Consider the following 14,280-nt stretch of genomic DNA (forward strand, 5'->3'; position numbering starts at 1 on the left):
ATCTTTTTCACTCCATCTTTCCACCTCCAATTTGGTCTCCCTCTTCTCCTCATTCCCTCCACCTCCGACACATATATCCTCTTGGTCAAAATTTCCTCACTCATTCTCTCCATGTGACCAAACCATTTCAAAACACCCTCTTCTGCTCTCTCAACCACGCTCTTTTTATTTCCACACATCTCTCTTCCCCTTACGTTACTTACTCGATCAAACCACCTCACACCACACATTGTCCTCAAACATCTCATTTCCAGCACATCCATCCTCCTGCGCACAAATCTATCCATAGCCCACGCCTCGCAACCATACAACATTGTTGGAACCACTATTCCTTCAAACATACCCATTTTTGCTTTACGAGATAATGTTCTCGACTTCCACACATTCTTAAAGGCCCCCAGAATTTTCGCCCCCTCCCCCACCCTATGATCCACTTCCGCTTCCATGGTTCCATCCGCTGCTAGATCCACTCCCAGATATCTAAAACACTTCACTTCCTCCAGTTTTTCTCCATTCAAACTCACTTCCCAATTGACTTGACCCTCAACCCTACTATACCTGATAACCTTGCTCTTTTTCACATTTACTCTTAACTTTCTTCTTCCACACACTTTACCAAACTCAGTCACCAGCTTCTGCAGTTTCTCACATGAATCAGCCACCAGCGCTGTATCATCAGCGAACAACAACTAACTCACTTCCCAAGCTCTCTCATCCCCAACAGACTTCATACTTGCCCCTCTTTCCAAAACTCTTGCATTTACCTCCCTAACAACCCCATCCATAAACAAATTAAACAACCATGGAGACATCACACACCCCTGCCGCAAACCTACATTCACTGAGAACCAATCACTTTCCTCTCTTCCTACACGTACACATGCCTTACATCCTCGATAATAACTTTTCACTGCTTCTAACAACTTTCCTCCCACACCATATATTCTTAATACCTTCCACAGAGCATCTCTATCAACTCTATCATATGCCTTCTCCAGATCCATAAATGCTACATACAAATCCATTTGCTTTTCTAAGTATTTCTCACATACATTCTTCAAAGCAAACACCTGATCCACACATCCTCTACCACTTCTGAAACCACACTGCTCTTCCCCAATCTGATGCTCTGTACATGCCTTCACCCTCTCAATCAATACCCTCCCATATAATTTACCAGGAATACTCAACAAACTTATACCTCTGTAATTTGAGCACTCACTCTTATCCCCTTTGCCTTTGTACAATGGCACTATGCACGCATTCCGCCAATCCTCAGGCACCTCACCATGAGTCATACATACATTAGATAACCTTACCAACCAGTCAACAATACAGTCACCCCCTTTTTTAATAAATTCCACTCCAATACCATCCAAACCTGCTGCCTTGCCGGCTTTCATCTTCCGCAAAGCTTTCACTACCTCTTCTCTGTTTACCAAATCATTTTCCCTAACCCTCTCACTTTGCACACCACCTCGACCAAAACACCCTATATCTGCCACTCTATCATCAAACACATTCAACAAACCTTCAAAATACTCACTCCATCTCCTTCTCACATCACCACTACTTGTTATCACCTCCCCATTTGCGCCCTTCACTGAAGTTCCCATTTGCTCCCTTGTCTTACGCACTTTATTTACCTCCTTCCAGAACATCTTTTTATTCTCCCTAAAATTTAATGATACTCTCTCACCCCAACTCTCATTTGCCCTTTTTTCACCTCTTGCACCTTTCTCTTGACCTCCTGTCTCTTTCTTTTATACATCTCCCACTCAATTGCATTTTTTCCCTACAAAAATCGTCCAAATGCCTCTCTCTTCTCTTTCACTAATACTCTTACTTCTTCATCCCACCACTCACTACCCTTTCTAATCAACCCACCTCCCACTCTTCTCATGCCACAAGCATCTTTTGCGCAATCCATCACTGATTCCCTAAATACATCCCATTCCTCCCCCACTCCCCTTACTTCCATTGTTCTCACCTTTTTCCATTCTGTACTCAGTCTCTCCTGGTACTTCCTCACACAGGTCTCCTTCCCAAGCTCACTTACTCTCACCACCCTCTTCACCCCAACATTCACTCTTCTTTTCTGAAAACCCATACAAATCTTCACCTTTGCCTCCACAAGATAATGATCAGACATCCCTCCAATTGCACCTCTCAGCACATTAACATCCAAAAGTCTCTCTTTCGCACGCCTGTCAATTAACACGTAATCCAATAACGCTCTCTGGCCATCTCTCCGACTTACATAAGTATACTTATGTATATCTCGCTTTTTAAACCAGGTATTCCCAATCATCAGTCCTTTTTCAGCACATAAATCTACAAGCTCTTCACCATTTCCATTTACAACACTGAACACCCCATGTATGCCAATTATTCCCTCAACTGCCACATTACTCACCTTTGCATTCAAATCACCCATCACTATAAACCGGTCTCGTGCATCAAAACCACTAACACACTCATTCAGCTGCTCCCAAAACACTTGCCTCTCATGATCTTTCTTCTCATGCCCAGGTGCATATGCACCAATGATCACCCACCTCTCTCCATCAACTTTCAGTTTTACCCATATCAATCGAGAATTTACTTTCTTACATTCTATCACATACTCCCACAACTCCTGTTTCAGGAGTATTGCTACTCCTTCCCTTGCTCTTGTCCTCTCACTAACCCCTGACTTTACTCCCCAGACATTCCCAAACCACTCTTCCCCTTTACCCTTGAGCTTCGTTTCACTCAGAGCCAAAACATCCAGGTTCCTTTCCTCAAACATACTACCTATCTCTCCTTTTTTCACATCTTGGTTACATCCACACACATTTAGGCACCCCACTCTGAGCCTTCGAGGAGGATGAGCACTCCCCGCGTGACTCCTTCTTCTGTTTCCCATTTTAGAAAGTTAATACAAGGAGGGGAGGATTTCTGGCCCCCCGCTCCCGTCCCCTCTAGTCGCTTTCTATATATATATATATATATATATATATATATATATATATATACATATGTGCGTATGTATGTGTATGTGTGTGTATGTGTATATGTATATATATATGTATATTATCCCTGGGGATAGGGGTGAAAGAATACTTCCCACGTATTCCTCGCGTGTCGTAGAAAGCGACTAGAGGGGACGGGAGCGGGGGGCCAGAAATCCTCCCCTCCTTGTATTAACTTTCTAAAATGGGAAACAGAAGAAGGAGTCACGCGGGGAGTGCTCATCCTCCTCGAAGACTCAGAGTCGGGTGCCTAAATGTGTGTGGATGTAACCAAGATGTGAAAAAAGGAGAGATAGGTAGCATGTTTGAGGAAAGGAACCTGGATGTTTTGGCTCTGAGTGAAACGAAGCTCAAGGGTAAAGGGGAAGAGTGGTTTGGGAATGTCTGGGGGGTAAAGTCAGGGGTTAGTGAGAGGACAAGAGCAAGGGAAGGAGTAGCAATACTCCTGAAACAGGAGTTGTGGGAGTATGTGATAGAATGTAAGAAAGTAAATTCTCGATTAATATGGGTAAAACTGAAAGTTGATGGAGAGAGGTGGGTGATTATTGGTGCATATGCACCTGGGCATGAGAAGAAAGATCATGAGAGGCAAGTGTTTTGGGAGCAGCTGAATGAGTCTGTTAGTGGTTTTGATGCAAGAGACCGGGTTATAGTGATGGGTGATTTGAATGCAAAGGTGAGTAATGTGGCAGTTGAGGGAATAATTGGTATACATGGGGTGTTCAGTGTTGTAAATGGAAATGGTGAAGAGCTTGTAGATTTATGTGCTGAAAAAGGACTGATGATTGGGAATACCTGGTTTAAAAAGCGAGATATACATAAGTATACTTATGTAAGTAGGAGAGATGGCCAGAGAGCGTTATTGGATTACGTGTTAATTGACAGGCATGCGAAAGAGAGACTTTTGGATGTTAATGTGCTGAGAGGTGCAACTGGAGGGATGTCTGATCATTATCTTGTGGAGGCTAAGGTGAAGATTTGTATGGGTTTTCAGAAAAGAAGAGTGAATGTTGGGGTGAAGAGGGTGGTGAGAGTAAGTGAGCTTGAGAAAGAGACCTGTGTGAGGAAGTACCAGGAGAGACTGAGTACAGAATGGAAAAACGTGAGAACAATGGAAGTAAGGGGAGTGGGGGAGGAATGGGATGTATTTAGGGAATCAGTGATGGATTGCGCAAAAGATGCTTGTGGCATGAGAAGAGTGGGAGGTGGGTTGATTAGAAAGGGTAGTGAGTGGTGGGATGAAGAAGTAAGAGTATTAGTGAAAGAGAAGAGAGAGGCATTTGGATCATTTTTGCAGGGAAAAAATGCAATTGAGTGGGAGATGTATAAAAGAAAGAGACAGGAGGTCAAGAGAAAGGTGCAAGAGGTGAAAAAAAGGGCAAATGAGAGTTGGGGTGAGAGAGTATCATTATATTTTAGGGAGAATAAAAAGATGTTCTGGAAGGAGGTAAATAAAGTGCGTAAGACAAGGGAGCAAATGGGAACTTCAGTGAAGGGCGCAAATGGGGAGGTGATAACAAGTAGTGGTGATGTGAGAAGGAGATGGAGTGAGTATTTTGAAGGTTTGTTGAATGTGTTTGATGATAGAGTGGCAGATATAGGGTGTCTTGGTCGAGGTGGTGTGCAAAGTGAGAGGGTTAGGGAAAATGATTTGGTAAACAGAGAAGAGGTAGTGAAAGCTTTGTGGAAGATGAAAGCCGGCAAGGCAGCAGGTTTGGATGGTATTGGAGTGGAATTTATTAAAAAAGGGGGTGACTGTATTGTTGACTGGTTGGTAAGGTTATCTAATGTATGTATGACTCATGGTGAGGTGCCTGAGGATTGGCGGAATGCGTGCATAGTGCCATTGTACAAAGGCAAAGGGGATAAGAGTGAGTGCTCAAATTACAGAGGTATAAGTTTGTTGAGTATTCCTGGTAAATTATATGGGAGGGTATTGATTGAGAGGGTGAAGGCATGTACAGAGCATCAGATTGGGGAAGAGCAGTGTGGTTTCAGAAGTGGTAGAGGATGTGTGGATCAGGTGTTTGCTTTGAAGAATGTATGTGAGAAATACTTAGAAAAGCAAATGGATTTGTATGTAGCATTTATGGATCTGGAGAAGGCATATGATAGAGTTGATAGAGATGCTCTGTGGAAGGTATTAAGAATATATGGTGTGGGAGGAAAGTTGTTAGAAGCAGTGAAAAGTTTTTATCGAGGATGAAAGGCATGTGTACGTGTAGGAAGAGAGGAAAGTGATTGGTTCTCAGTGAATGTAGGTTTGCGGCAGGGGTGTGTGATGTCTCCATGGTTGTTTAATTTGTTTATGGATGGGGTTGTCAGGGAGGTAAATGCAAGAGTTTTGGAAAGAGGGGCAAGTATGAAGTCTGTTGGGGATGAGAGAGCTTGGGAAGTGAGTCAGTTGTTGTTTGCTGATGATACAGCGCTGGTGGCTGATTCATGTGAGAAACTGCAGAAGCTGGTGACTGAGTTTGGTAAAGTGTGTGGAAGAAGAAAGTTAAGAGTAAATGTGAATAAGAGCAAGGTTATTAGGTACAGTAGGGTTGAGGGTCAAGTCAATTGGGAGGTGAGTTTGAATGGAGAAAAACTGGAGGAAGTGAAGTGTTTTAGATATCTGGGAGTGGATCTGGTAGCGGATGGAACCATGGAAGCGGAAGTGGATCATAGGGTGGGGGAGGGGGCGAAAATTCTGGGGGCCTTGAAGAATGTGTGGAAGTCGAGAACATTATCTTGGAATGCAAAAATGGGTATGTTTGAAGGAATAGTGGTTCCAAGAATGTTGTATGGTTGCGAGGCGTGGGCTATGGATAGAGTTGTGCGCAGGAGGATGGATGTGCTGGAAATGAGATGTTTGAGGACAATGTGTGGTGTGAGGTGGTTTGATCGAGTGAGTAACGTAAGGGTAAGAGAGATGTGTGGAAATAAAAAGAGCGTGGTTGAGAGAGCAGAGGAGGGTGTTTTGAAATGGTTTGGGCACATGGAGAGAATGAGTGAGGAAAGATTGACCAAGAGGATATATGTGTCGGAGGTGGAGGGAACGAGGAGAAGAGGGAGACCAAATTGGAGGTGGAAAGATGGAGTGAAAAAGATTTTGTGTGATCGGGGCCTGAACATGCAGGAGGGTGAAAGGAGGGCAAGGAATAGAGTGAATTGGAGCGATGTGGTATACCGGGGTTGACGTGCTGTCAGTGGATTGAATCAAGGCATGTGAAGCGTCTGGGGTAAACCATGGAAAGCTGTGTAGGTATGTATATTTGCGTGTGTGGACGTATGTATATACATGTGTATGGAGGGGGGGTTGGGCCATTTCTTTCGTCTGTTTCCTTGCGCTACCTCGCAAACGCGGGAGACAGCGACAAAGTATAATAAAATAAAAGAATATAATATATATATATATATATATATATATATATATATATATATATATATTTTTTTTATACTTTGTCGCTGTCTCCCGCGTTTGCGAGGTAGCGCAAGGAAACAGACGAAAGAAATGGCCCAACCCCCCCCATACACATGTATATACATACGTCCACACACGCAAATATACATACCTACACAGCTTTCCATGGTTTACCCCAGACGCTTCACATGCCTTGATTCAATCCACTGACAGCACGTCAACCCCGGTATACCACATCGCTCCAATTCGCTCTATTCCTTGCCCTCCTTTCACCCTCCTGCATGTTCAGGCCCCGATCACACAAAATCTTTTTTATTCCATCTTTCCACCTCCAATTTGGTCTCCCTCTTCTCCTTGCTCCCTCCACCTCCGACACATATATCCTCTTGGTCAATCTTTCCTCACTCATCCTCTCCATGTGCCCAAACCACTTTAAAACACCCTCTTCTGCTCTCTCAACCACGCTCTTTCTATTTCCACACATCTCTCTTACCCTTACGTTACTCACTCGATCAAACCACCTCACACCACACATTGTCCTCAAACATCTCATTTCCAGCACATCCATCCTCCTGCGCACAACTCTATCCATAGCCCACGCCTCGCAACCATACAACATTGTTGGAACCACTATTCCTTCAAACATACCCATTTTTGCTTTCCGAGATAATGTTCTCGACTTCCACACATTCTTCAAGGCCCCCAGAATTTTCGCCCCCTCCCCCACCCTATGATCCACTTCCGCTTCCATGGTTCCATCCGCTGCCATCCATAATATATATATATATATATATATATATATATATATATATATATATATATATATATATATTTTTATTTATTTATTATTATATACTTTGTCGCTGTCTCCCGCGTTTGCGAGGTAGCGCAAGGAAACAGACGAAAGAAATGGCCCAACCCACCCCCCATACACATGTATATACATACGTCCACACACGCAAATATACATACCTACACAGCTTTCCATGGTTTACCCCAGACACTTCACATGCCTTGATTCAATCCACTGACAGCACGTCAACGTTTATGGATGGGGTTGTTAGGGAGGTGAATGCAAGACTTTTGGAAAGAGGGGCAAGTATGAAGTCTGTTGGGGATGAGAGAGCTTGGGAAGTGAGTCAGTTGTTGTTCGCTGATGATACAGCGCTGGTGGCTGATTCATGTGAGAAACTCCAGAAGCTGGTGACTGAGTTTGGTAAAGTGTGTGAAAGAAGAAAGTTAAGAGTAAATGTGAATAAGAGCAAGGTTATTAGGTACAGTAGGGTTGAGGGTCAAGTCAATTGGGAGGTGAGTTTGAATGGAGAAAATCTGGAGGAAGTGAAGTGTTTTAGATATCTGGGAGTGGATCTGGCAGCGGATGGAACCATGGAAGCGGAAGTGGATCATAGGGTGGGGGAGGGGGCGAAAATTCTGGGAGCCTTGAAGAATGTGTGGAAGTCGAGAACATTATCTCGGAAAGCAAAAATGGGTATGTTTGAAGGAATAGTGGTTCCAACAATGTTGTATGGTTGCGAGGCGTGGGCTATGGATAGAGTTGTGCGCAGGAGGATGGATGTGCTGGAAATGAGATGTTTGAGGACAATGTGTGGTGTGAGGTGGTTTGATCGAATAAGTAACGTAAGGGTAAGAGAGATGTGTGGAAATAAAAAGAGCGTGGTTGAGAGAGCAGAAGAGGGTGTTTTGAAATGGTTTGGGCACATGGAGAGAATGAGTGAGGAAAGATTGACCAAGAGGATATATGTGTTGGAGGTGGAGGGAACGAGGAGAAGTGGGAGACCAAATTGGAGGTGGAAAGATGGAGTGAAAAAGATTTTGTGTGATCGGGGCCTGAACATGCAGGAGGGTGAAAGGAGGGCAAGGAATAGAGTGAATTGGATCGATGTGGTATACCGGGGTTGACGTGCTGTCAGTGGATTGAATCAGGGCATGTGAAGCGTCTGGGGTAAACCATGGAAAGCTGTGTAGGTATGTATATTTGCGTGTGTGGACGTATGTATATACATGTGTATGGGGGTGGGTTGGGCCATTTCTTTCGTGTGTTTCCTTGCGCTACCTCGCAAACGCGGGATACAGCGACAAAGCAAAAAAAAAAAAAAAAATTTAAGATTGTGATATAATTAGTTTTGCATTCATTGGGTGTCTGTTGGCTAGGGGAAGCATTAAAAGATATCTTCCAGGATTATTTCATGTATAAAAATTTTAGCATTGTTGTACTAAAATTTAAAAGAAAATGTTCTTTTGGCAAAAAAAAAAAAAAAAAAAAAAAGGACTATCTATTACCTGCAATTTTTGGTATTTTTTGAAAGGCAATGGATTTATTGGAAACCTCAGGATAAGATAAGGACTAGTTTTTATACCAAATACAAATCCTGGGTTGAAATATTGTTTGGCGGCTACTATGGCACCTAATTAATGATTACATCTGAAAATAATAAGGTCACTTCGTTTTGTTACTTATCAAGTATCTATCACCTATGGGAAGCATTATGAGATATTTTCCATGATCATTTCAAGTATAGAAGCATTTCATTATGTTAAATTACAGTTCTAAAAGAAAAATTGGGGGAACTAAAAAATACCCTGAACTATCTACCTGCAATTTTTGGTATTTTTAAAGAAAACTAGATTTGTTTAAGAGCTTGGTCAAAGAACTATTTTTCATGCTGAATACTAATCTGGGGTTGAAATACTGTTTTGGAGTCATGTACATCTGTAATCAATGATTACATTTTAAGAAGATTGTGTCACTATTCGTTTCATATGTATCAGTTATCTGTTGGCAAGAGGAAACATCATGAAATATATTCCAAGATGATTTCAAGTACAGAAGCAGTACATTATATCACAGATGTAAAAAAGTTTTTTGGGGCAAAATATATCATGAAATTTTTGGTATCTTTAGATACTAAATTTGCTTGAAAACCTCAGTGTAATTCTGTTTTTGGGTTATTTAGGCATGTAATTAATGATCAAATTTCTAAAAAGATCATTTCATCATTTGTTTTAAATCTATTGGGTGTCTGTGGGGTATGTGAAGCATTGTCAGATATTTTCCATTATTATCTTAAATACTGAAGTATTTCATTGTTATATTAAACTTTCAAATTAAAAATCTTGGGGATGAAAAATACCCTGAACAATTCCTTATTTGCAATTTTTGGTATTTTTTGAAGGGTACTATATTTGCTTTACAACCTCAGTATATAAGGACTATTTTTCATAATGAATATGAATCTGTGCTTGAAATGTTGATTGGAGGTCATTATGGGATTCAATTAATTACTGCATTTTCTGAAGATCATGTCAGTATTCGTTCCGAACTAACTGGGCATCTCTTGGATAGGGAAAGCATTGTGATATTCATTCCATGATCATTTCAAGTATAGGTATGTTTCATGATGTTATATTACCTTTTCAAAAGTTTTTGAGGGCTAAAAAAAATATTCAGAACTACTTACCCAAAATTTTTAGTACTTTTTGGAATAAAATAGATTTGCTTGAAAATTTCAGCTTGAGGATCATCTTTTATGCAAAGTATGAATCTGGGGTTGAAATGTTTGGGAGTAATTAAGGCCTGTAATAAATGATTTTATCCCTGGGGATAGGGGAGAAAGAATACTTCCCACATATTCCCTGCGTGTCGTAGAAGGCGACTAAAAGGGGAGGGAGCGGGTGGCTGGAAATCCTCCCCTCTCTTTTTTTTTTTTCCAAAGGAAGGAACGGAGAGGGGGGCCAGGTGGGGATTTTCCCTCTGAGGCCCAGTCCTCTGTTCTTAACGCTACCTCACAAACGCGGGAAATGGCGAATAGTATGAAAAAAAAAAAAATAAATAAATAAATGATTATATTTCACGGACATTGTGATATCATTCATTCCGTATTCATCAGGCTAGAAGATTTATGAAATACTTTATGTGATTATTTCAACTTCAGATGCGTTTCATTGTTTTATAACAGTTTAAAAAAAACGAATTTTTCAGAGGGTACTAGATTCCCTTGAAAACATTGGTATTAGGACTATTCTTCATGCTGGGACTGAAATATTACTGGGGGTGATTAAGGCATGTAAGTAATCATTATACTTTAAGATGACTGTGTCATTATTCCATTTTATCAGGTATCTATTGGCTGGAGAAGCATTATGAGATATTTCAAAATGATTTCAAGTACAGAAGCATTTCATTATGTTATATTACAGTTTTAAAGGAAAAAGTTGTTTGGGCTTAAAAATACCATGAACTATTACCTGCAATTTTTGGTATTTTTTAGAGGGTACTGATAAAACCTCAATATGTGGACTATTTTTCATGCTAGAAACAAATCTAGTATTGAAATTTTGTTTGGGCATCACTAAGGCCTGTAAATAATGGTTACATCTTAAGATTGTCATTATTAATTTCGTATCTACTGGGTGTCTGTCAGATGACTGAAGCATCATGAGGTATATTTCATGATCATTTCTAGTAAGATGTGATCTATTATGTTATATTACAGTTCTTGAAGAAAAAGAGAAAAAAGTTTTAGGCTACAAAATAACCTGATTATTACCTGCATTTTTTGAAGGCAATAGATTTGCTTAAAAAAATCGGTATAAGGATTATTTTTGAGGGTGAATACAAATCTAAGGTTGAAGTCATTAAGGCCTCTGTAATTAATGAGTACTTTTTAGAAGATTCTCATTCTTCATGTTAATCACGCATCTCTTGGTGAGAAGTATTCTGAGATACTGTCCAAGATCATTTCAAGTACAGAAGCATTTCATTATGTTTTATTACAATTCTAAACAAAAAATTGAGGGGCTAAAAATTACCCAAACCATTACCTGCAATTTCTGATATTTTTGGAGGGTACTAGATTTCTTAAAAAATCTCAATATAATTATTATTTTTCATGCTGACTTTGAATCTCAGGTTGAAATACTGTTTGGGGGCTATTAAGAACTGTAATCAATCATTACATTTTAAGAAGACTACATCATTATTCATTTTGTATTTACAACATGCCTGTCAGCTAGGGAAAGCATGATGAGATATTTTCCATGATTATTTCAAGTTTAGAAGCATTTCATTATGTTATATTACAGTTTAAAAGAAAAAGTTTGTGGGTACTGGAAAACACCCTGAACTATTCATCAACTGCAATTTTTGGTATTTTTTGGAATGGAACAGATTTGCTGGAAAACCTCAGTATTAGGAATACTTCAGTATTACAAGTACTTTTCAAGCTGAATATGAATCTGGGGTTGAAATACTGTTAGGGGTTCATCTTACAAAGATTAAGTCATTAATCCTTTTTTATCTTTTTCAATTATCATTTCTAGCAGCAAACCATTTCATTACATTATATTACAGCAGAAAAAAAATTGGGGAGTATACACTACCTTGAACCTGCAATTTTTCGCATTTTACAGGAGTACTAGATTTACTAGAAAAGCTCAGTATAAGGATGATTTTTCATGCTGAATATGAATCTGGGATTGAAATACTGTTTGGGGGCCATTGAGACAAGTAACTGATGAATAAATTTCAAGATTGTGTCATTATTTGTTTCATATTCATCGAGTATCTGTTGGCTAGGAAAGCATTACGATATTTTCAAAATCATTTCAAATACAGGTGCTCCCTGACTTACAATGGTTTGACTTACGTTTTTTTTTACTTTACGATGGTACAATAGTGACATTTATTTGGTAGAAATCGTACTTTGATTTCTGAACTTTGATCTTTTCCCTGGGCTAGTGATATGCAGTATGATACTCTCTCATGATACTGTGGAGAGGCAGTGAGCTGCAGCTTCCAGTCAGCCAAGCAATCATGAGTGTAAACAACCATTACTCTACAGTGTACTGTGTTGCCACCATTTTTTGGATTTTTCATTTTGTGTTTTTGCATCCCATCATGTTTACAAAATGTCCATCTGTCTCCAGCCTCTGGTGAGAAGAGGAAGGCAATTACTCTTGAGATGAAATCAAAGATAAGTGCCCAGCATGGAGGCAGCAAGCCAGTAATGGCCATTGCACTTGAGTCAGAACTCTTGCAATCGATGATCTTGACCATCTTAAAGGATAAACAAATCAGTGATGCAGTGAAATCTTCAGCATGAGATAAATCCACTGTCATCATGAAGAAAAGAGCTGGGCTGACTGATGATATGGAAAAATTGCTTGTCATATGGATGGAAGATCAGATACAGGCGCATTTACCCCTTAGCCTACTGATGATCCAGGATTAGGTAAGAAGCCTTTCTGATACACTAAAATGGCATGCCAATGATCCTACATTTAAGCAAATGTTTACTGCAAGCCCTAGGTGGTTCTAATGCTTCAAAAGGCATCCTAACTTTCATGATGTAAGGTTAGAGGTAAGGAACCAAGTGCCGATACTGAAGATGTCAGAGCTTTTAAAGAAAAACTGCATATGATAATTGTGGTCAAGAAATGTGAGTGTTCTGATAAGGTTTAAGGCATGCTAGGCTAAGCTATAATGTTCAGTAGATAAGATATACAGTATCAAATGTATTTTCAACCTACAATATTTTCAACTTATGATGGGTTTATCAGAACGTAACCCCATTGTAAGATGGGGAGCTCCCGTATCTCAAATAAAAGTTTAATAAAAAAATTTAGGGGGGCCAAAAATATACCATGAACTATTACCTGCAATTTTCTATATATTTTTGGAGGGTACTAGATCTGCTTGAAAATCTTATCATGATGACTATTTTTCATGCTGAATATGAAATTGGGGTTCATATATTGTTTCATGGTCATTAAATCCAGTACATTATTTGAACAAACATCATGTGAAGGCATATGGCATCATCTTACCCAAAACTCAGCCTTGTGGGAAATCTCAATGCATATGAGTTGAGTGGTTCCATAGACTGACAATGAAGTACATTATGAGTGATTAGAAGGTATAGAGGCTGTCCCCTACAATATACATACATTTGGAGTGTATCTATGAAACTATGAACAAAATGTTAACACTTATGACATCAATTAATGTGAAAATAAGAAGAGGACAAATCAATTACAGCATAGGTGGAATGTCAGTGTATCATATAATATCTACTTATCAAGTACTTCTATGAAAATTTTGGAGAAAAAAAACTCAAGAGACATTTTACCCTGAATATTAAGTGATTAAATCAATGATCAAACCACTCACATTAAAAACAATCATAAATAAAAATGAAGGAACTGTCTGAATTAGAATCAAGAGGAACAATGTCAAATAAATAGTTTAGCTCAGAGTGTGAAGTTATCAAAATTGGATCAAATTATAAATATATGAAGAAAGGATGAGGATTCTGAAAACACGGATGAAGGTTAAGCTAATAACATCCAATAAAGTCATTATGATGAATGAGTGAAAGACAAAGAATATCATGAAATAAGCCATACCAAGATGCGATACACATAGTAAATAACAGGAGATTATGGAAGATGAATGAATGACACCCTGTGTACATAATGCATGATAAAGAACTTGGAATAATAGTTGAGTCAAGTGATGAAAGATACTTTGAACATCACCATGTAAATGAGGTAGAACTAATAAAAAATAAAATTTGGTACTCTGAAACTTACTTGATACCTAAACATGTACAACAGTTGGTATTGTGTATGGAAGCATAATGACTCAACATGGACACTTGAGATGTAAATTTGTCCTTCCACTTGTTGTATTCAGAAGATATAAGGCCCAGCATGGTATCTGAATCTGCTGTGCTGTTGCAATCTCGTCGAGATTCTAATCTGCAATTGGAAAATTTGTTAATTCCAAGTACTACAAGTACTTTCAGCAACAGTACATGTTCAACTATAAAGGACAATGAT

At 39.4% G+C, this 14,280-nt stretch overlaps 1 protein-coding gene across 1 annotated transcript in view; it reads right to left on the reverse strand.

The window, feature by feature from the left end:
- The window catches only part of LOC139754665 (uncharacterized), a 154,040-nt gene that overhangs the window by 67,214 nt on the left and 72,546 nt on the right, over positions 1–14,280 (reverse strand). Inside the window, exon 2 of the mRNA XM_071672211.1 lies at positions 14,032–14,199. Coding sequence (XP_071528312.1) covers positions 14,032–14,199 — 168 coding nt within the window. The remainder of the gene's footprint in view (positions 1–14,031; positions 14,200–14,280) is intronic.

This window comes from Panulirus ornatus, chromosome 17 (genome assembly GCF_036320965.1).
Source record: "Panulirus ornatus isolate Po-2019 chromosome 17, ASM3632096v1, whole genome shotgun sequence".
NCBI lineage: Eukaryota > Metazoa > Arthropoda > Malacostraca > Decapoda > Palinuridae > Panulirus > Panulirus ornatus.